The sequence below is a fragment of the Helobdella robusta genome (assembly GCF_000326865.2).
Source record: "Helobdella robusta unplaced genomic scaffold HELROscaffold_93, whole genome shotgun sequence".
NCBI lineage: Eukaryota > Metazoa > Annelida > Clitellata > Rhynchobdellida > Glossiphoniidae > Helobdella > Helobdella robusta.
Genome location: NW_008705532.1, coordinates 108,335 through 132,378, shown reverse-complemented (window position 1 = coordinate 132,378; position 24,044 = coordinate 108,335). Strand labels below are relative to the sequence as shown.

Genomic DNA, 24,044 nt, shown 5'->3' with positions numbered 1-24,044 from the left:
ATAAGTAAAAAAGCTTTGAACAAAATTAAAGATACGTACGTTCATTGATTTTTGGTATTATATATATAATCCATGTTTGAACATTTTTTAAGAAAAAAAACAAAAAACGAAAAAAGAATTTGCTTGTTTTCATACATGTAACTTCATTTTTGTTATATTCAGTGGGATTTCTAAGTATCAAAAAGCAAATGTTAGGTCTAGATATTTTGCAGTCAAGCCCCCAAAACTGGTAGCTCAGCCATATAAATAAATTTAAATACTAATTATTAAAAATGAAATAAAATAGATGAATCTGAAATAATAAATTTTGCTAAAGTATTGTAAATTTTGGTTGGCATATCTAAAATATCAACACTGTTACTGTGTTCTCCACCATACAATGCTGGATATGGTGTTCAATATTTTCCACCACATTGTGGTTTTTGTGATTCTGGTGTTATCGATTTTTTATGTTGTTTTTTTTTAAAGTTTCTCAATTTATCTGTTGGGTTGGAAAATAATTTTACTCACATTGCTTGTGTTGTCTTTGATATTCCATAAATGTTGTATAGATGATGGGAATGGATTTTTGAGATCGTTAAATTAATTTGCTTTAGATTAGTGACTTACGTTCGTTGAGTTATTATAAAAATTTACATAAGAAATGAAGAACCCATTTTTGAAATCTTTTTATCAACCAACAATTGCTATCTAAGTAAATGAGTTTTAATCAAACAAATATAAAATAATATAAAGTCCGACGTGATTCAACGCAGTTCTTGAGTTAGGAGCACTCTCGATCTCGAACCAAGTGGAACTATATAACTGAACAGAAGAATAGCGCGTTGAAACAAACAGACATAATTTTGGTTTTGAACTCAAGAAACTTGAGAATGATTTACGATCAACCGTTAAAAAAAAACAAAAAATTAAATAAAGAGTAAACTAACGCCGAACATGCTGTGATTTTCATCAATAATTGCATATATATATATTGATATTCAAATTGATATGTTGTGGTTGCGCCCAGATGCTCAAATCTTTTTTATATTTATTACATATTTATATATTATATTATAATTATTAAATATTCGAGCATCTGGGCACAACTACAACATATTAATTTGAACACCCAAGATGGTATAGGAATACCGAAAAAAGCTTTTCTGATCTATCATGCATAAAATAAACAAAATTTTGGTTTTGATCAAAAGAAACTTGAAAAATGATCAACCGTTAGAAAAATCGAAAAGTTAAATTGGAAGTTAACTAACGCCGAATATGCTGTGATTTTTATCAATAATTGCATTTCTGACAGACTTAATCCAACACATAAATAAATATATAAATAAATAAATATACATATATATATATATATATATATATATATATATATATATTTACAATATTCTATAAATTCTACCGAATGTTTGGCGTTAATATGTTTGTAGTTCGTTTTTTCTGCAATTTTAAGATGCGTGTAGAAGCAGTCCTAATTGACATCAATAAACCAAAAATAAATATTCAACAAAAAATGACAACCTCACTTCCAACCCGGCGCTTAACCAACAACGAAACCAAAGAAGTAATAAAAACTAGCATTGTAAATAGTGACAAAGAAGAATATGATGCTATCGATGAAGAAAAAGAGACCAAAGAGAATGATCAGCCAATAAAGAAACCTGACACCTAATTTCCATCTAAGTTCATTTTGACAAAGTCAATATTTCCCTATATAAACATCAAAAAGCACTGATGATGAATCATTCGGAATCGAAATATGGCCTTATTTGCAGCATGAATTCGGAAAATAAGTTTATTTTGAATTTTAATAAACTAAACGTTCACCAAAAAACTTTAGTGAGAAAAAAATTGAAAAAACGAACTACAAACGCCAAACATTTCGTAGAATTTATAGAATATTTTAAAAATTATGGTCTATTACCAACATATATATATATATATATATATATATATACATATATATATATTGTCGGAAAATTTAAATAAAAACAACTGGTGGTGTTGAGGCAATCTCCTCCTCTATCTTTCTCAGGGAATTTTTTTATGGTCCGACAATAATTTTTGTGTATATTTTTATCGTGAGTTCGACCAGTCCTGTGTGGCACTGGGCTTTTTCGAATTATATGATTTTACTGAGTACCACACGAACGCGTAAAAAAATATTGGATAACAATTTTATTAATTGACGGAAGTAAATGGAAAGGAATTGAACTAAATTAACTCTATAATAATGTAAAATGTCAATGAACAAACTGGAATACAGGAATTAGAACTTCTTCTTGTTGGGTCTTCAACTTGGGATATGTTTCTTGCCGTTTAATCGTACAACCTCGACGTGTGTGACCGATAGTGATGTCGATACAACTCCAAGAAATAAATAAAATGAATGCGTAAAAATTACAAAAATCAGAGCCTATGGAAATTCCAAACTGCGTGTGAAACTATACCAATGAGCATAGAATCCAGCAAAGAACCCTAGGTCTACAAATAGCACAAGAAACAAAACAACGAGGCGGATTCGTTTTCATAGAATCCAAGGCCTGTTTTCACTGGGCCTGTCAGTCGGCTTTTGCTCAACCCTGGCCTGTTTTCACTGGGCCGTCGAGTCTGATCGGCTTTCGCACAACCAAGGGCCTGTTTTCACTGGGCCTGTCTGTCTGTCAGTCGGTCGGCTTTCGCACAACCTTGGCCTGTTTTCACTGGGCCGTCGAGTCTGATCGGCTTTCGCACGACCAAGGGCCTGTTTTCAATGGGCCTGTCAGTCTGTCGGTCGGCTTTCGCACAACCCTGGCCTGTTTTCACTGGGCCGTCGAGTCTGGTCGGCTTTCGCACAACCAACACAAAACAACAAGAGTCAGAACAACACTGGAAACAAATTGTGTGACTTTAGTACGCGTGCGAAACCATGCCAATGAGCATAGAGTCTCGTACCAAATCCACTTTTGAGAACTTAAGACGTTTCTGAAACTATGCCAATGAACAATTGGGTGAAGAGTAACTTGCGTGTTGCTCCAATGTTGACTCTGGATTGCATCCTGTATTATCACCGAATAATTTTCAGCAAAATCCATTAAAGCAATACACTCCGAATTTTTTAAATTTTCTTTAGAATTGCTAAGATATTTCAATTGTTCTTTGCTTATGTAATGATGCGATGACAACTCGTCAAGTTTTTGCGAAAATCTTTCAATGAAACTGTCAACTGTATCCTGTACGGAAATCAATGAACTGCGATTATCATCATGGGACCATTGATAAAAACTGATTGTGTTGTCAGTTGAAATTACAGCTTCTTCGAAAATCGCTCTTAAGTTATTTTCGACACTCAGTTTTCCTGGGCATTCCTCACATCTGTGTAACATACATTCTAAATTTTAAATTGAAAAAAATAAAAAATATTGACACTTGAAAAAAATTTGTTTTGCCTGTTTTTGAAGTTGTTTTATTTTTCAAAGAAAGCAAACGCCAATTTTAATTTTTGATATGTTGTTAAGCTATAAAAGCACTATATAAACAAATTTTAAAAATTAAAAAACGTTTGGTTCTTCATAGTTAAAAATGGCGCCAAACAAAAGAAGTTTTTCATTTTTTTGACATTTTGAGCTCCGATAGCTCAAAAAATTCAAAACAGATTTTAACGAAATTTTGTGATTTATTTATGACTATAAGGTACTTCTAAAATAACAAAAAATATTTATTTATTTTGCGATAGATTTTGAGCTACGCTGTTTTGAAATCGGGGAAATTTTCAAAAAAATCATTTTTTTCTAGATTTTTTGTTCAAAATATCCTTTGATTCGAGACAATAACATTTATTTTTTTGTTATTACATTGTTTCACTGATATGCACAAAAAATTTCATCAAGATATGTTGACTAGTTCAAGAGATATAGCGTTCTACGTAGGTACACGTTTTGAAAAAAATTGCTCAAAAATTTGAGGATGCTGTCACAAAAATCTTCATAACTTGAAAAATAATTGAAATTGTTTTATAAAAATTTTATTTTGTCGATGAAATACATTGAGGTACTTACTGTTCAAATTTAAAAAAAATCGGAGATGGTCGGGCGTGGACCATGGTTCAAGTTGACAGAGAATGACCCATATATATATATATAATTATAAGAATATTAAACAATTTAAAAAAAACCTAACAAACTGCTAACTTAGATCGAATTAAACAAGATATGCATAGAAGAAAATAACCCTCCTAGATTTTCCTTTATATATTATTCCCTCTTACTATAAACAAATAAATGTGATTGTTGATCAGGTACATTAACTATACTTTGAATATTGTACAATTAATTAATTTTAAATATTTTACACTTTTGCATTTGTTATGGATAAGATAGGCGTTCAGACTTTTGGTCTGAACCCACCATTCCCACCGTCATCAAACCCTGTTATGTCAGTGGATTAGTTAACATTACCGTTGCCTACAAAATTGTGTTGCATTACATCGGCGCAGACGTCAGCATTGTGATCATTTGACGTGAAAACGTTAAACACACTTTACTTTACGAGCAAGACAAACTACTGGATCACGTGCTCGCGCATCCAGAAGATCAAGCCACCCTCACCCTCAAATAAGCCAAACTCGAAAACAAACTTTGAAAACGTTTTATAAGATGTGTCCTTGCTATTAATTTTGTTTTTAGTTAATTTTTAAAGGCATCAACAACAATAAATGCACGCGACTAATGTACGTGTTGTGAGATGGGCGGAGATCTTTCCGTGACGCCTCACTACTGCTCCGTCCTATGAATCAGTCAATAAACTTTTTAGTATTTGAATGAAAATATTGATAAAGTCATCAAGACAAGGGAAATAATAAAAGTAAATAAAAGTAAAATAATGTTTTTTACTAATAACTTGAAGATTGTGTTTAAATATTAATTTGTATATATTTTTTATTATTATTAATATTATTATCAAGAACAAAATATGGGCAAAACATTAATGTTTCTAAGACCAGATCAATGAAAGTTACATAAATTAAATGTCTTTTTCACATTAAACATTAAAAAGAATAGAAAAACAATATAAAAAAGTTATTTATCTACATAAAAAAATTCTCATTCATTAACCACATTAAGCAAAGCGATTGTTCTAACATCATACAGCAGCTTTCCAATCAAATTTAAAATCCACATTCATTAAGGCATCATCCAATTTTTTTAGATCCATTCACTCCAGAGGCATTGGCAAAATCTTCCTGTAATCCCTTCCAAATGTTTGATATTCTGTTATACAAATGACTCTTTCTCCATATGCAGCCAAATGGTAAAGAGTTGATCTTCAGGCCTCTTGTACGTACGATAATCTACTTTTGCTATTTCTGGAAAACCTCTTCGATCTTCTCTGTGCATCACATTGAATGACAGTATCAAATCACCACGTACTCTTCTGTACTGCAGCTTTTGGAGTCTCAAGTACTTCAGCCGGTCAACATATTTTATCTGAAAACATTCCTTAACCATTTTTGGGTTGACTATTAATTAGTCGAAATAGAAATAGATTTACACACACACGCACGCACGCATGCACACACACACATCCATACTCAACACTCGTGCATAATATTATACATCAATAATCATCATTTGATACACTCGGTTCTCTGTTATTGTAATGTACGTACGTACGCTGTGTTGAGTGGATAGTTTAACCCGTTTACAAAGTTTGTATGTCTGGTCGTTTGTCTGTACGTGCATGTGCGTGCTGTGTATATTCGTATTCGTGCATCCGTGTATACACTCGTGAATCAACGTAGATGCGTTTGTACATATTTGTATGAGGGGTCTCAAAAATCATGTACGGTGTGTGCTTGGAAGTGCAAGGACTTGTGTGACTGGTCAGTGTGAGCGTAGTTGTGCTGTGCATGCAGTAGAATGCTTATTAGTCTGCTGTCTTCAAATAATTTTTTCCGACATCAATTTTTATTTTTGTTTCAAACGAAAGATTTTGAAACAAATATGCAATAGTTGCCTTGAATAGGTTGCGAGATGGCGATAGTAGTGAAATACTGCAATGAGGCATCGTACGACCTTGGTCAGACTGTAACATTGTGCAAACAAATTTTAACGGTCAATTAGAACGTGGGAATTTTGATTTAATTTGATATGCTATAAGATGGTTTATTTTAAATTTGAAATTATTTTAAAATTAAATTCGAAAAATTTAAATATGTCTAGAATAAATGTTTAAATAGTAAAATTTAATTACGTACCAAAATAATTAAATGTACTTTAGCTTACTTATAACTGTTAACTATTTTATTCAATTAAAAAAACAGCTAACATGTTAATCACCATAGTAAATATAGTTTCTTAATTATTTTACTAAATTACTCAATTCACTTTGTTATTTGAATTTGTTTACGTTATTAAGTGTTGTTTTTTTTTAACCAAATATACAATTCAAATTCAACTAGAATGATACGGCATTACATTTTTTACCGATTTTTTATTTAACCATTAAATTAAGAGATATTTCATTTGTTCGTTGGATGAACAAACTTCAATTGATTCATCCATCCATTCATCCACTCATTCATCCATCCATTCATCCATCCATTTATCGATCCATCCATTCATCCTTCCATCCATCCATAGCACTAGATTCCATTCTTCTACGACTGCATTCTGGCACGCTCTTTAAATTTAAATCACTTCGTCTTGCAAGCGTTGGAGCTACGGAGAAGATTTTTGTTATTATGGATGTCGTTAATACAAATTTCATCTTTCGTGCTGTCTTCATTCCCCGACGGGACTTTTCTCCTTTGTTGTTTCAGTTGTTATTCGTTTCCATTTCAAATTTGGATGTTTTAACAAAATGTTCTTTGATTATTTTTATAACACATTTATTTACATTTCTACTTTGAGGCTAATTCAAGTGATCTGATTTGTGTCATTATTTTTTACTAACTAATTTTTTTTTAAATTAAAAATCATTTGATGCTATTGAAGTAAGTATTCTTTAAATATTTAATTAAAGTGTTTTAAAAAAATTGTTCAAAATTTAAAATTATTTGACCCTGAAACTTTAACACCCTCAAATGCCATTTATTTTTCTGACGATGCGTCACTCTGTTAAAGGAAACTCGCCGAAGAATTCAAAGTGAGCACAATTAGACCGTTTGTAAACTGGGCATTCACCCACTCTCCCCCTTCAGCAAACTGTGATGCTGAATTAAAAAGATTAACCGACCTTCTTGTGAACAACGGTTAAAATAACTCACTCTTCGTAAGGGTCATCCAGCAAAAGTGACAACCTCCTCAATATAAACCATCGGGATACCCAACTCCGGCAATGGAAATGACGACAAAGAGGAATATGACACAGCGAAAACGAAGAACGAAAAAAAACACTAATTAGCTTCAACTAACAAAAATTCCTTATTGTTCATAAACTATATAACCTCCACCCATACTGAAAATGATTTATTAAAATTGAATTAAGTTTATCTGAATTCTAATTTTAATATTTTAATAAATGGGATAATTTTTTTAAAAACCTTAATGAGAAAAATCGAAAAAACGAACTACAAGCCACTTAATATACATAATATATTAATAGATATAGGGATATATGTTTATATACATATACATACACACATATATATATATATATATATAATATATATATATATATATACTACATGATTGTTTGTGTGTGTGCGCGTGTGTGTGTGGTGTAAACTCTAATGACTATTATTGATGACTGTTGACTATTTTTTTGTTGTAACATCCAAAAAACCTTATATATATAAACATTTATTATTATTATTAAATTTTTAAACAAAATATCCCGCAATTATAACAAAAATTGAACTTTAAATTTTTTACATTTATTTAAATCAATATTTGCACAAACTCATAGTCATTGCGTTGAATTGATAGGATACTTATTGGTTGGAGGGGTCTGTCGGGCAGTCAATCAAAGCGATTCTCCTCTTCAAAGCAAATATCATTTTCACGGTATCGACATTTCATCAGCGCTAGTGCCATATTGCATGGGAGGTCACATGGCCATGCCGTCACAGCCAGTTAAGGGGTCGTTTCAAATATCTGAAGTGTCAAAAATAATTATAATACGAATGTGTTTATGAGGAGGGTATGAGCGCTACAAAAAAGTATGTGCTCGCGCATACTTCCACACTTTTATATTTATATCCGTGGAAACCTGATGTTATATGCAGTGTTCCAGGTAAATATGGTATATTGTTTTCTTGTTATTTCTGTTTTCTAATGCCCTCTGCTCATTGCTCGTTGGCTGCCTGTGTGCCGGTTGTCTTGGATGTACATCAATTATTTGTGTCTGCTCATCTAATTTGTGAATCATTACATCAGATACGAAACAATTACAACGCATGCGTTAGAATTAAAATTAATTTTTTTCTTACTGACCGTGCAAATGAAAAGTCATTTTTATCGTTTGATTAGTACAAGGTTGTTTCGAAGGCTAGCGAAAACTGTAAAAGTTTTTTGTTTGCTAAGCATGCGTACAAAAAGTAAAAAAAAATGAAACACAATAATCAAAAATAAGCATTTAATTTATGATTTCAGAAATGAAGACCTCAACTAAACTTGAATTTTAAAATGGATTTAAAACGAAAAAAATAATTTCTGTCAGAGTAAAAAATTACTTGTCACAATAAGTTCTAATAAACTCTCATCAAAAAGTCTAAATGAAAGCAATAAAGGTCCAATGCATTTGTGCTGAAAATTCTTCTGCCTCTACCACGCTAACCTTCATGCTAAAATTCGATAATTTTTTTTCAATGAAGATTTTAACGGCACTGCAGCTCCCAAGATGTTGCCATAATGTGCCAGTAATTTTAATATTTTTTCCCTAATTTTTGTTTTATTTTGTTTTTTTCATAATTATTTAGTTATTATTATTATTACATCCTCAAAATCAATCACAGTCGAAAAGGAAAAAACCGATCAAACTATATCAAGACATCAATCCAGAAAAATAAATGGTAATCTTTGACTTAAGTATATTTTAAGAGGTAAGTTGTAATAGTTTATTCCAGTCTTTTTAAGTTGACGGGTAACAGATTCAATACCACACCATAGACCAGAAGCACCAGAAGTTGACGTCAGCACGAAGAGAGAAAACTCACCCACAAAAGATAATTATTTCAAGCACATTCATGAAAATTATGGACGCCGGTATATGTGAATAATATTATGCGCCTTGATTCATTTTCTTATGTGAGCAAACAAAAGTTAAATTAATTAAAACATTTTTCAAGCCTTATTTAAAAGACTGAAATTTAATCATTACATCACTTATTTAGATATTTATTTATAAAAAATATTTTGATATACATCAGGAATGTCAAGAATGTCAAATATTCAACAATTTCTTGATGATAGATGCATTATTTGAATGATTTTTCTATTTATTCTAATTTTCCTCCGAGAAGTGTTTCTGGAGATCATGTTTGCCCTCCGTTCGAAACATCTCATTTTGGGGCAATCACGTTTTCTGTTACAGCAGCTAAGGCTCGGGACTCATTGCCGCTTGATTTAAAGTTGATACCAACATCAGCAGGTGCTCGGTAAACTCTTGAAACATCATTTCTCAACGAAACGAAGCACAACTGGGGGAGGCGCTCCACAAATGCACAACAATGTATGAACCTGTACGTACATACATGAATGGATGCCAAAGTATCGGCAAATCATATTATTATATAGCAAAGATTCGCCTATATTTGTCGTAAATTCCAAAATTTTCAAAATTTTATGAATAAATATTTTTTGAAAATTGTTAAAATTAGTCAAATATTAATTTTGTTTTATTAGTTTAAATTTTAGTTTTTTAAATTTTGTTTGAGTTAAAAATATAAAAATAAAATGCGATGATATCTGGGAGTGCAGTACATCGCGAAATTTTTTAATACCAGTTGGAACGTTCATTAATGAAATCAGGGGAAGTATTTAGAACGTGATCAACTGGCTCGACTATGAAAAAATTATTTTTAAACAAAAAATTCTAAGTATTTTTTTTCTCTCGCATAATTTACAAAGTATAAAGAACGACTGGCTATGTTGTAAGAAGTTTGTTGTGAAACAAGTTTGAAACTCTCGCAGTTACTTGGCACAACGACAGGCACCCCAGGAGCATACTTTGACACCCGTCAGCAGTGCAGCTCCAACAATGAACCATGCTACATGTTAACAATGCAAGCATAATCAAACAATCGTTAACATTTTCAGAATTCATAGGCATTGAAGCATAAATTTGCCAGGCTTCATAAATTCCAGGATGGTCACCACGTGCACTCACGCACTCTCTTCATTCTGATACTTTGAGCTGCAATCGTTACGTGGCTGCGTATTCACACCTACTCGCTTGCGTACACACGTAATTCTTTTTTTTTATAATTTTATAAATCAAATTTTTAAAACAAACTTTTCAAAACGTGCAATAAATAAAAACATTTGCAAGAGAATGAGATACATTCAAGCTATTTTTCTCGTATACGTACTGATGTAACTATGTGTTTTAGATCATTTAAAAACTTAAAAAATCTAACTTTAGAATTTTTCAAATTTGAGGTTTAATGCAATTTTTAAAAATAATTAATTTTCATATGCACAATCAATTTGTTTCATAAACATTTCTCGGTTTGTCAGATGTGTCATGATTATTTGTACCATGAAACTTAAATTGTTAAAAAATATAAAAAGCCTTAAACAATAAATTTCCTAAATTTAAATCAAACAATTAAATCGTTAAAACCTAATCCATTTTTATAATGTTTCATTTAACGCACACTTATTAGTGATGTCTCTTAAGGTCAGGGTCAGTGCGAACCAGGGGGCGGTCGGAGTGTAGAGTCACTTGAATGGATCTAAAAACGTGAAACACGTTAAATTTTAAAAGATGTGTTCAAAAGATTTCTACATTAAAACCCGCCAAACGCAACTACAATATTTGTAATAGAACGCAAACAAAACAGCGTTTCATGCCAACCCAGCATCGAGTTAAACTGACTGGTATGGTTTTTATAATATTTGTCACTGTAAACTGTTCTTATGTAGCTATGCCAATATGAACGGCAGACATGGATGGCAGGTAGAGGAGGAGGCCTGCAGACCTCGTTACGTCTCCATTCGAGCCTGCTTGACTTCCTATCCACACTCAAGTCGAATCCGACATGCTTCTACCATGCTCCCTTCTTATATCCATTTCTCCAGTCAGCAATTAAATTACTTCTTTTCTTTTTTTTCAACAAGCTAACAATTTTCACTGATTTGTAAAAATTATTTTGTAGGCTTTCCGGTTGAAGCTATTTTTTAAATTACCGCTTTCTCTTTTTATTTTATTAGTTTTTTTCATTAAAAGAAATTTTGACGGCAATAGATTTTTGTTTTTCTAACAACAAAAATAAACAGTGCTAGTTTTACTGGTCAATTAAAATCATTTTCCCAGCCCACTAACGTTTAAGCATATAACCAAACCTATTACAAATACGTGCTCCTCCCCACCTTCCATCTCCCACAGCAGTCCACTTCACAATCTTTCTAGCATATTTTTTTAAACAATTCAAATGAACAAAACAACATTTTTTATTGGCCTCTCACTTTTCTTTTCAATTTTATTACTTAAATTTATTAACGTACTGTTCACTTGTTCAATATGCTATAATTTTTATTAATCGATATTTGTTTGTCGTTTAGATTTGAACTTACAATTTTAATGCTAGTTTAGACGTCTGTAAGTTTTCCATTCGAGCATTTACAGAGCATCAATGAAAACATCATTTTGATTTAAAATCAGCACATGTAACAAAATAAAATGAGCTTAGTGTGATATTAAAACCATTAAATCCATAATTCTACCGATAAAATGCTTGGAGGATGATAATGCACTCTTTCATTCAGCAGGTTTTTTGATGTCGGCGTGTTTGATGGACCTGGAGGACCTTCCACGTGCGAGCAGCACCAACTTCCTTAAAAACAAAAAAATCCAGCAAAGAAGTTTTCATGGCATCAACTACAACAACTTGAAAACTGACGACGTTCATTCCAGCAGCGATCATCAAAACAGCAGAGACGACGACGGCAACAGGAATGAAAACAACACAACGATGTCCATCACGACCTCGACTGATTGGTGCCGGGTTGACACTGGCTACTACACCATCGCTATGGTCAACGGATCGAAGCAAGATGCATACTTGAGTTACAGGTAGGTTCTCAAGGACTGCAACTTAAAATATCTTTCAGATTTAGAAATCTAACGTTTTAATGTGTTGGTGTATTTTTGCTGTACCAAAATTAAAGTTTAACTTATTTGTTATTAAAAGCAAACTTTGTTAAAATTATTTTTAATATATTTTCTTATATTTAGAATATTGGTTTACAATTAGTTTTTTATTTAAAATTTATAACTATAATATATTTATGTTTATATATGAAAGAGTAATGCAGTGGTTCTCTCTATTGAACTTTAATTCTCATCCAACCGTTTTCAATTTTGATGGAAAATACGGTGGTACTCCCTATTAACGACTTTGAAAATGTCATAGAAATCAGGTCTTAAAAGGGAGGGGTCTTAAATGGGGAAAGCCATATTTACAACCATATAAAAAAAAGTTACAGAAGATGTGTACATTATTTTTTATTAGTAAATGTATACTGCCTTGAATTATATTTACAAAATATATAATTTGGAAAAACCATGTTGTATTGTTAAGCTCAAAAATTTAATTCATTTTGGGAGAAATGAAGTAAGTGGAGGTTGAAATACTGTTGATTTTTTTAAGATGTTTTGTTTGAATTTGACCAAGAAAATTTGCTAAATGTTCTGGAATGCCTTGAAATCCATGAGTCAGTAAAAAATGAATCAACTGTTGAATACTTTTAGCAGCAACAGTATAAGAAATCACAGGTTCAATTATTTCATAAATTTCGTCTTTTTGTGGATCTTCTTTAAACTATGACTGAATATCCAATCCAAGTTATCTTCTTCTGTTTCAGCACTGGTTGGGACTTTGTTATCTATTGCAGCAAACTCTTCTACTGTCTACTGAGAAGCTTGACTTCATTTGTACGGAACTCTTTTTCCATTTCAATTTGTCTTACATCATCTAAAAATTATTTTTTACATATTCAATATTTTTTGCTTGTAAAGTTGAAATGTTGTTTAAAGAAAAATGAACGTTCCTTAATTAAATTTTAAAAAAGACTAAAAAAGAATGGAAACAAACATAAAAACCAAAAAATGATTATCTTCGATGACATTTGTTTTGGGGATCTTCAATCCACACTTCAGAAAACACATGAAAAATTTTACAAAAGTCGTAAATTTTACGTTTTTTTTTGTGTTTTTTAAGGTCGATGATCGGGTTTTTAAGGGAGTCGTAGATCGGGGTGACGCTTAATGCGAAAACAATCCGTCAGAAACAAAACGGTCGAGAATGAGAGAGAGAGAGTCGTAGATGCGGAGGTCGTTGGGGAGGAGTATTACCGTACATTTTGATAGAAATAGTAATAAATCTTATTAAAATTATTAAAACCGAACCTAACTACGGCAAAATATCTTCAGACGTGACGGATCGGTGTGGATTCGTGTGGGGCAGGACTCAACCGAAGATTGGAAGTTCAGAGAAGAGGTGCGTGTGTCTTGTTTTGCAAATTTCAAACTATCATATGTCTGACTAAATAGAAAAAACCAATTTTAAAACTGTTAAATAAAAACCCCATCAAAATATTAATGATAAACAATAAATGACAACCATATACATTAAATTAACCATGTGCAAATTGGGTGTCGGAATTTATTATAACTAAACCAAAACTAAACGAAGTCAGTTTTTTAGTCAAATAACTAAACGAAGACAAGTTTTTTTAGACAAACGGTTTTGGGTTGACCACTTTTTCAGCAATGACTCCGGCAAATAGCAAATATTTTAATTTTCTGCTCGTTATAAAAGATGTAAGTGATGTGTGAATGGATGGATGGATAGATGGATGGATGGATGGATGGATGGATGGATGGACGGACGGACGGACAGATGGATGGATGGATTATGTATTTTGAACGTTGAACTAAACTGTTGTGATACTTTACCGATTGAAACAAGCGTCTTATTTATAGTTTCTTTATTAAATAGCTTATTTGTTCATATTCAGCTGTTGTTTCAACTTATGAGATGTATTAGTTAGTAAAAATTAAAATATTATTATATTGAAAAGTATGTACATCAGTTCACACATGCACAAATAACCCAAATGAATTGATAATTAGACCAGGGCAAAGTTCAAAGTGACCTTACTAAGCCAGGAGTTAATGAATTTCATTGAACAGCTCAACTACACTGATCAGTGTGTACTATCTGATTTGAATTTCAACATCAGGATTAATAGTGGCTTGAGACAATTTCACTTGGACGTGTATCTACCAAGGTTACTTTTACATTCATATATTTTTACATTGCAATTTATTCTTGCAACTGAATCATTTTGCAAAAGTTGTTGTTGTTTTGTTGTTGCTGTTCATTTGTTGTTGTTGTTTTTCTGTTGAAACAAAATAAATTAGTCAATTAAGCATAGGCCATTGTTTAAATTCATTTCAAATTTAACCAACACATGCATTTATATTCTGGCTTATTTAAAAAAAATTAATCGTTTGCAAAGTTTTCTTTTTCTTATAGTTTAAAAAAAAGTAGCATCTAATACTATTGACATAATTATTTGTTTTTTATTTAGCAGTAGTTTTCTATTACACAATCGTGATCAACTTTCTACCTCATTGAAGATCAAGCTGTTCGTTCCACAAAAGTTGTACATTCAAACGAAAAAACTTTTTTTTAGTCTTTATTATTACAGCTCTGACATACGCAAAACCACTTACAATGTTGCATATATTGATTATGTTCTTCATATCTTCAACCATTGATTTGAATCAGCCATCTTTGCCACAAAGGCTGTTTATCCTTTTCACACGACGTACACATGTATTTATGTGCACGCGCAAGCACCGCATCATATACGCTGAGTATATGATAGCCATTAAGAGGTTTGAACCACTGAGCCACCTCGCCGGCCAACATGCGACAACTTACGTTGTCTACCCATTTACCAGCCTCGAAAGGATGGACGGCTCGGTTGGCCGGGAGGTCAGCTACCCGGATGAACCTGTAAAAACTACCGGATTCGAACCCGGGTCATAGGAGTGGTAGACGGGCACGCTAGCCACTCGGCCACAAGACCCCCGCAAGTAAGAAGTTGAACTTACAGCACAAAAACTGCTTTATAACTACTCGAAATTTTACAATGTTTTTCGCTGTTGATCTTTGAAATTCTCACTCTTACATACGCCATTTGAACCAGGTCCGCCAATGAAACGACGTATTTTATCGTCTAAGTTGAACCTCCAGATTTTGGCTATTATGAACTATAAAAACCGTTGTAACTAATTATTTAGATGAGATTTAGTCAGTTGACGACTCTTGAAATATATTTTACAACAAAATTAAAATAACATAAATTTTTCAATAATTAGAAGTTAATTAATTAGAAATTAATAATTTTTCCCTAACCCTAACCCTTCCTTATCCGGTTGGCCCTGGAAGTGCATCATCAGAGCCTTATATTAAGTGATGCTTGAGTTTACTAACAAATTAATTTATTAATTTATTTGTACGTTATTTAAGTATATTAGTTATTTAAGTATATTTAAGTATTTAACTTATGCGGTGATGCATTGTTTGTTTTTATTTGTAAACTGTTGCTAAATGATTTGAAGATGCTTGAGTTTTGGGATGTGATTTAGCCAAAAACGTTTAGCTAATATTTTGAGCAATCTCCTCAACGAAGTTTTTTATATTTCAATCTACCTTTCTGTAAATAAAATGAATTATGACAAGGATATATGTCAAGGAATATGTCAAGATATGACAAGGAAATTAGACACAAAGCAAAACTTTGACATTTAAACACAAAACGTGAGATAACGACCTTTAAAAAAATTACAAATTGCATTGATCAAAACTCACGACTGGCACTTTAAAACAACATTACGACTTCAACGAATCCTAAGAAAAACAGTTCTATGTTTTGTGGGCGCTGTTATTTAAGCAAATTTATAAAGTGGCTTGCGTAATGTATTTAACATGGTTGAAAATTGTTTAATTTTTAACAGCTGTTAAGCACCCACTGTTATGCATCTTATGAAAAACAGACTAGTGTTGGCCCCGTTGTCTTTTATTGGAACAAAATTTCAAACGAAAAACTCTCTTCATAAAAACAGCTCCCTAACAAAAACGTTCACGCTATTTTTATCTGCTGCTTAACAATAAGTTGGAAAATATTTTTAAATATCAAACTAGTAGCAACCGCGAATTACATGATGTCAGTGCAAAGACAAAGACAAACAGACAAACATCGTTATGAACTTTCCCATAAAAGATGTTAAAGTTATTGTTCACGGAGACGTTACAGCTCAGTGAGCCATGTATCTGGTTCTGCTTTTCAAAATCTGTTTCAACTGCAAAGAAGCATCCCTGTTCTGCATAGGGCAAAATGTATGGTGCGTTATTTTCCGCAAGCGTGAATGTGTACGCTGTAATTTTGAACATGTTGAAAAACGTCACGGTAAACTGCGGAAATAGTGATACACTGTTGTCGATTGGTTTGTTCATTTTGTTATCATTTCATCATTCAACCAACAGCCTCAGACAAAATCGAGTTATATTGCCCCGGCACAACCGAACTTGTGGAATGTCAACAACCTTGACTTTAACGTCTAACAAACAAGCATTCAGCTGCGATGGCACACCAGGTAACAAAAATGCTTGCGGGCGAAGGTACCTGCCGGAAGTCGGCCAAACAACTCTCCCGCTGTTCATCAAGTCAATCAATTTCGATTCTACCTTTGTCGGTAATTATGATCAAAGTTGTACGCAGCAGTATCAAAACCAGCTGCAGTCGCCGGAGCACCAACAGCCATCATCCTCATTGGAGAACCAACATTCGTCCCACAAACCTTCTCAACATCATCTCTTACAACAAAACGACCAATTGAATCAAAACATAGATCGACATTTTATGTATCAGCAACGTAAGCAACAAAACAAGCTGATCAACAATTACCATCATTACCAACATAAACAACAACATTACCACGAGTTTCAGCATCCGTTCAATTATATAACGTTAGAAGGATCATACTACGTTGCCTATTTAAAAGTGGCTCAATGTCAACCAGCCAGAGGTTGTTGCGTTAATAATTGTTCTAATCAAGCGAAATGATTCATTTAGGCAACTTGATGAAATATTACCATTCAAATTAATTTAATTAATCAACACGTCAACTATGGCATTATCAAATCAAATCATTTTTTCATCAAATTATCTATTATATTTTTGCCATTAGCAAATTATTGTAAATTTTTAGAAATAATATTACCATTTGTAATTTGATCAATACAAGCAAGTTTTGCATTAATTTTGTAACATTAACAAACACTGTTCAGCCACGCGAACCTGGGGCCACGAGCCCAAAATACGAACGAACCCACACAGCAGCGAAAATTCGAAGATCATTATCGCAGACCCCATGCAATCGAATATAGTCGATGACGTCATAACGGCTTTCCACTATTACGCAAAAACCACCTCCATACAGCACGTTGTCTACTTCCAGGTTTGGAGGCCACAGAAGAAAACTACCAACAAGCGGTTATTATAACCAATAACATCGCAACATATAGCATCACAACAAATAACATTGAACCGAAAGCATTAGGTATAACAAATAACATTACAAACAAAATAATAACACAACAAATAACATTAAGCTAAAATTGAACTAAAATGTTTTTTGATTTGCCTAAGTTCTAAGTTCTTATTTTCATTGTGTTTAACTTTTTGTATATATGTTTAAAACTGATCCTTAGAGATAAAGCTTAAACAGCCGTATTAAACTAAATGGTATTCAAATAAAAACAACTGTTAAACATCACTGCTCAATGCAGAAATAATTAGTCAAAAGTAAAAATTACAATAAAAATAACTTTTTTCTCAATCCAGCAGCAGCATTAGTAGGAACATGGACACTTACGACAACGAGATGGCAGCACATGCGGGTGACGATGTTGATGGGATGATCTCTCATAGGACCTCCAACAACAAATATGCAACGACAACGATACGCAAGTATGTCTTAGTGGCCCAGGTATTTGACGTCCCTCAAGATCTCAGGTTTAATGCAATAACTCTGGATGATGATGAGGAGGATGAAGAGGATGGTGGCAATAGCAGAAGTGATATCGATTGGAACTTGGAAAAGAGTAGCCCTATTTTCTCCAATGACTATCACGGTGAAAGTAGTAAAACTGTGCATAGAGTCAAACGAAACGATAAAAAACATAACTTAATAAAATTAACTGACCTCGTCCATTCAAAAAACGAAAGCAGCGCAACAATCAACTGCACCACACAGAGGTTCTTGAATGGCGGTCATCGCAAAATTAAAGCCCATGATTGGCAAATGAAGACATATGAAACTGTTTATGCAAAGAATACAACGCGTCAACATAGTTGTGATGTTTGTGCAGATAACACTTCAAACAACACCGCCAAAATAAGCAACAACATCATTGCCAAGTACAGGCACGCTCCGCTCAATGAACAGAAAAACACCTTCAAAACTGTGAGACGGAAAAAGTCTTTTGAAACAGTTCGGGATAACAATTTATTTAAATACATTGTAAGCGAATCAAACAATATTTATAACATAAACAAAAACCACAGTAACAAAATTATTATTGATAGCAAATATTTAAAGACCAGTGACAATTCTACTAACATCTTAGAAAACATTGACAAAAATGCTGACAACAACAACAATAATAATAATGTAAATTTTAATGATGTTTCATCTAACAGTTCACGAAAAAATAACAAACTGCAGAAGCACACGCAATCAAGCAAAACTACCTTGCATTTTATACCCGCACATTCATTTACATCGAAACTAGTTACGTCAAAAATAAAAGTAACAACACAAAGGTTAAAGACGCACAATTCAAAGAGTCGTACCAAAACAATTTCAAAAACTTGGTCACCGTCATTACCCATGTTATCGTTTCCACACTCAGCAACAACTCCTCATTCTTCGGTTTTGACAACGCAACATCAAACGAAAGCTAAAGCACCGAAGCTGACATCTACACCAACGCCGTCTTCATCCACATCTGCGTACTCACAGCTGCTGTCATCACATTTGCCTTTTACGACGACGCGAAGATTTGTTCACAAAAATTTAAAAACTATAAATATTAAACGTGGTGACGTTTTGGGAATCTACTTTCCAATGGAAAATCCCATTGCCTGGTCAACAGTGCCTTGTTCGTCCATCAGCCACCATCACCTCTACCACCATGTTACTATGCCCTCTCGACAATTCCAAGTTGGAGATGCGGTAAATTTTCGCCAAGCAGCACCAGGAAGCACAGCTTGCAGACAATATTCGCTTGTCGCTATATTAAGTGAGTTGTTAATAATTTTGAAATATTTTCACGACATTTCATCGGTCTAGTTGTAGAAATAATACATTTTATTTATATTGATAGTTAGTAAGTTAGCATAACTTTTGCTATTCAGTGACAATATAAGATTCACTTAGTTACTTCTCCTTCTTATATGTCAATCGAAAACCAAATTTTAAATATTTTAATTAAGTTAATAATAATAAAAGTAGAAATAAATCAAATTTAATTTTATATTATTTTTTGATAAATTTCTTTTTTGTAAAAATACAATACTCATTTTATATGAATTCAAATTCGAAATGTTAATGATCATCAATATTTTTACGTTTTCCTCTTATTAAAGTGTTAATATGATGACGAAGACATATTGAAGTTGGATGAAATCATGGCAGAAATTGGTGGAATACCTGGTCCTACGTTACAATGACGTTGATTCTGTGCAATGTAGTCTCCACTTATTACATGCTTAAGTTGCAATATGTTAATGTAAAGCACAGTGGAAATGGTCTTGTATAGATTGCAGTAATAAATAGATTAATAAATCAAAAAACATTTTTGTAGGCTGAATAAATAATGTCAGCAAGAAACAATCTTTGAATATAAATATAAATTTGAGTATAAAAAGCCATCGGTTCAGTCGAGTCCGTTTTTCCTGATCACACCATTTCTATGTGTTGCTTGACGCGTAACAAACTGTTGTTGCATCCAGAATGGCCAAAGGTTTTGGATGAACAATTTGTTGTGTTATATTTGGAGTGATGAAAATAGCAAATTTGCAGTTAAAAGTTATAAAGTTCTTGAGAAAGTACTTAAATACTACTCCAACTCTCTGCTATATGGAATCTAATGTTCTTCCTTTAGCTCATTGGAAACAAACTCGCTTTGTTGAATTTACTTGAAAAGCATAGCGAATCAACTGCATACAAATGAATTTAATACATCAACTTGTGAACAAGTCTCGAAACGACTCAAAGGAACTTTTAAACATTCCAGCAGTTCTTAGTATTGAGGAGTCCAGAAAGTTAACTGAAGTTAACAGCAACAAAGGGTTAACACTGAAGTTAATAACAGCAATAAACTTGAAACATGATCGAAGTAACATTAATAAATTGAAATTAATTAAAATGCTGGTCGGCGAGAAGGCTCAGTGGTTCAAATGCGTGCTGAGTCAAACATCTCAATGGCCGTCATATACTCAACGTATATGATGTGGTGCTTGCGCGTGCACATAAATACATGTGTACGTCGTGTGAAAAAGATAAAGAGCCTTTGTGGCAAAGATGGCTGCTTCAAATTACTAAATGAAGATATGAAAAACGTATTGAAGATATTTAAATAATATATATGTAACAATGTAGGTGGTTCTGCGAATGTCAGAGCTGCAATAAAAAAGACTAAAAAAAATTAATATGTTATAAAATTATAAATTTTATTTATTAAACCTAGATAAAATTAGAATGGATGATTTTTTACTGTAAGAAATAAAAAACGTTTTAAGAGCATTTCACCAACGGTTGAAAGGATTCAAACAATTATCACTGGTTCCCGACCGTCGAACGTCGAACGATCTGAATATCATTGCCAGCCAGAATTTTTTTCAAAAAAATCTTTCAGTGACTAAACAGGTAATTAGTGACATCACATTACATCACAAAACGATTGACGTTGAAGTCACAAACTGCCATCTAGCTTTCAGAAAAAGAAGCATGGTGTTGGACCAGATGACTTCCAGTCAGCCATATCATTCAGGCTGTACATTGTTGCAAAATATTTAAATGTCATTTGTTCATGAGCCGAACAAGCCAAAGTGAGAAAATGGTCATTCAACGAAAATAGCAGTAATCAGCTTAAATGATGTGATAAAATTAAGTTTTATTAGCTTTTTAAAATTAAGAAATTAATAAGAAAGCGTGAAGACAACATTATAGCTCGTAATAATTTACATAGTATAACCTGGCCACCTAAACAGAAATTACAAATATTGTCTATAGTTTTTAATATATTAATTAATAATTAATTAATAGTTAATAATAATTAATTAGTCAAAATGTCACAAATAGTTCGTGGCTCTATTAGCTTAACTATGATGGTAAAACCATTTTAGGTGTTAGAAATATTGTTTCGTTGAGTTTCATAAATTATTTTGCAAGAATCATTTGGAAAAAAAGGGTGACTCACTGTTAACGAGATAGTTGAATTAAAATTTCATAAAATAATAATAGTTAAAAATTAAATGTTCGTAGCAATTGATCATTGTAACATAATAATAATTTAGAACAAAATGTTTGGTATCTGACCAGAAAAACACTGGTTAGACATTATGATTATTTATATATCAAAGAAAACTATAAATTTAAATAAAATTTAATTAAATTTTATCTCGAGCCAGTGGGTCTTCCTGAAGTTGTAGTGAAAAACTTCAATTATAATTTTTAACAATTGGAAGCCGGAGTCAACAATTTTTTCAAAATGTCGTCAGTCAGATAACTTTTAATATTGCATCAACTGTTTTTAATGGTAAAAGACTAATTTTGATCGACATTTTGATTGCAACACGAAGGATGAAAATAAGTATTCATCCTATTCATAAAAAGTTTTTGTTGAAAACTCTGCTGCTGATTATCTAACTTGTGCTTCCATCTTGACTTGCGTAGGTATTCCAAGCAGCGGAGCAGCCAACGGAGTTTATCTCAATTTTTCATCCTTTTTATTTCACTTATTAGCTGTTATCATAGGAGCTTATAGAATGTTAACAGCGACATCCTGAATTTTAATGAAGATGTATAGAGTATTTCTAAATTCATGTTGCCAGTTTCGTTACTTTGTTGTACTGCGTTGCGTTTATAATTCAATACATATTTTTTAACGTTTATTTGCAGCAGTTAATAATCAGCATAAAAGTTTAATTTGTTTAAATATCGGCATCTTTATAAAATTATCAAATTTGTCATTGCATATTGCATCTAAAAACAACTAACGTTAAAATTTTTATTATATTTTATCATTTACATCATATGCGCTGTTGAGTTACTGAGAAAAGCGCATTACGAATATTCTTGATAATAATAATAATAATAACAACAGTGTCAATAATAGTTTCAGTATTTATTTTTAAATTTGTGTCCAAAGTGGCACTGCATAATTTTTCCGTTGTTATTTTCATGTCTCTTTTTCAGACAAATCTATTGAACGCGAAGACATTTGTAAATTATCTAGAATCGCCAAGAATTGAATATATCATTATTTCATCTAAACATTACGTTAACTTGCAACGTAATAATTAATGTTGTATATTAATAATTTTTATAATAAAAATATTATTATGAAAATCATATGAATTTAAGAGTAATTGAAGTTGGCATCATCAAGTGCAATCAGACGTGATTAAAACGTCTGGATCAAGTGCAGTGAGAATCAAGTGGGCAGGATTGAGCGTTGCAAACCTAAATGTACTTGGATCGATATTTTAAAACTTTTGTTGACGATGAACTGATATGATTTTAGTGTATATTGCAGCTATTTATAATGTCACTCTCATGCTCCCTGCTGCATTCATTCATTCATTCGTTGTGTAAAATTTCATAGGCATGATTGCGTTTAAGTAACAAATATTGTTTCAAGTGTTTTTTATAACTCTTCACAAAAGTGTACCCAAGTTCATTTTTTAACTGGATACTTAATATCTTAAACCCCCCGGTTTTTGATCGTTTTCTTGTTCTCACTTCTTCTTAACCGTTTACGTACTCACTCACTTACGAAGTTCAGAGCGTATCTCAAAACCCATCTGTTTGAAAAATTTCTCTGAAAGGTGCTGTGGAACCTCGTGGAAATAGCGCTTTACAAACTAATTGAATGATTGATTGACTAATACTGCTTGTATGACTAAGGTAAAATATTTTTGTACAATAAATATCATTGATAGCTTTAAGTTTGACAAAAAAGAAACACTACTTCACAAAACATGTATGCTCATTTTATTGTTGTTTTCTGTTTTTCAACTTTTTCGTAACCGCATTCACAACAAGCAATGCTAACTTAATCTATCGCGCAAGCCATCTAATTGCAATGATGGATGGACTGTATGATGCTGGTTAAGTATTGATTTGACAGTCTGCCACTTTCGTTGCTGCATATTTAAGTTCTTTGGTAGACAAAAATGATAGTGATTTATTTTTTACATGCCAATAAAAAAAATGTGATACGATATATGTAACAGTTTGAATAAAAAATATAATGGTGTTAGAAGTTTGGGTATCAGTATGCAAAGCAACAAAAACAATCCACTATATCAAATCTTTATGCCAAGTAGCGGTATCTACAACTAATCATTTATAAATTAAATAGAATTTTTGGTAAAGATATAAAAATGTATGAAACAGATATTCTCTTCTGCAATGTGTTTGGCAAGCATGAGAAATGTTATGAGACTGGAACAGGCAGAGTAAGCATAACACAACATTATAATGTGAAACTGAAAAATTACCATTTATAAGGGAGATTACAGATTTCTTGTAAAAAT

At 32.3% G+C, this 24,044-nt stretch overlaps 4 protein-coding genes across 4 annotated transcripts; 3 read left to right on the top strand and 1 right to left on the bottom strand.

Annotated features, from left to right (window-relative positions):
• Positions 1-2,643: 2,643 nt before the first annotated feature.
• Positions 2,644-4,081, bottom strand: HELRODRAFT_182794 (hypothetical protein; the record flags this gene model as incomplete). Its single annotated transcript, XM_009033522.1, has 3 exons — positions 2,644-2,868; positions 3,003-3,354; positions 4,038-4,081. 3 exons carry the CDS (start codon positions 4,079-4,081, stop codon positions 2,644-2,646), a joined length of 621 nt encoding a protein of 206 aa, XP_009031770.1.
• A 6,728-nt stretch (positions 4,082-10,809) lies between these two features.
• Positions 10,810-15,202, top strand: HELRODRAFT_182793 (hypothetical protein; the record flags this gene model as incomplete). The annotated part of the gene is made up of 6 exons (XM_009033521.1): positions 10,810-10,827; positions 11,088-11,221; positions 12,058-12,216; positions 13,576-13,642; positions 14,278-14,435; positions 14,956-15,202. 6 exons carry the CDS (start codon positions 10,810-10,812, stop codon positions 15,200-15,202), a joined length of 783 nt encoding a protein of 260 aa, XP_009031769.1.
• Positions 15,203-16,483: 1,281 nt separating this feature from the next.
• Positions 16,484-17,721, top strand: HELRODRAFT_182792 (hypothetical protein; the record flags this gene model as incomplete). The annotated part of the gene is made up of 3 exons (XM_009033520.1): positions 16,484-16,560; positions 16,703-17,244; positions 17,507-17,721. 3 exons carry the CDS (start codon positions 16,484-16,486, stop codon positions 17,719-17,721), a joined length of 834 nt encoding a protein of 277 aa, XP_009031768.1.
• A 360-nt stretch (positions 17,722-18,081) lies between these two features.
• Positions 18,082-19,952, top strand: HELRODRAFT_182791 (hypothetical protein; the record flags this gene model as incomplete). Its single annotated transcript, XM_009033519.1, has 2 exons — positions 18,082-19,522; positions 19,888-19,952. The coding sequence occupies 2 exons, from the start codon at positions 18,082-18,084 to the stop codon at positions 19,950-19,952; spliced, it is 1,506 nt and encodes a 501-aa protein (XP_009031767.1).
• Between the last annotated feature and the right edge of the window lie 4,092 nt (positions 19,953-24,044).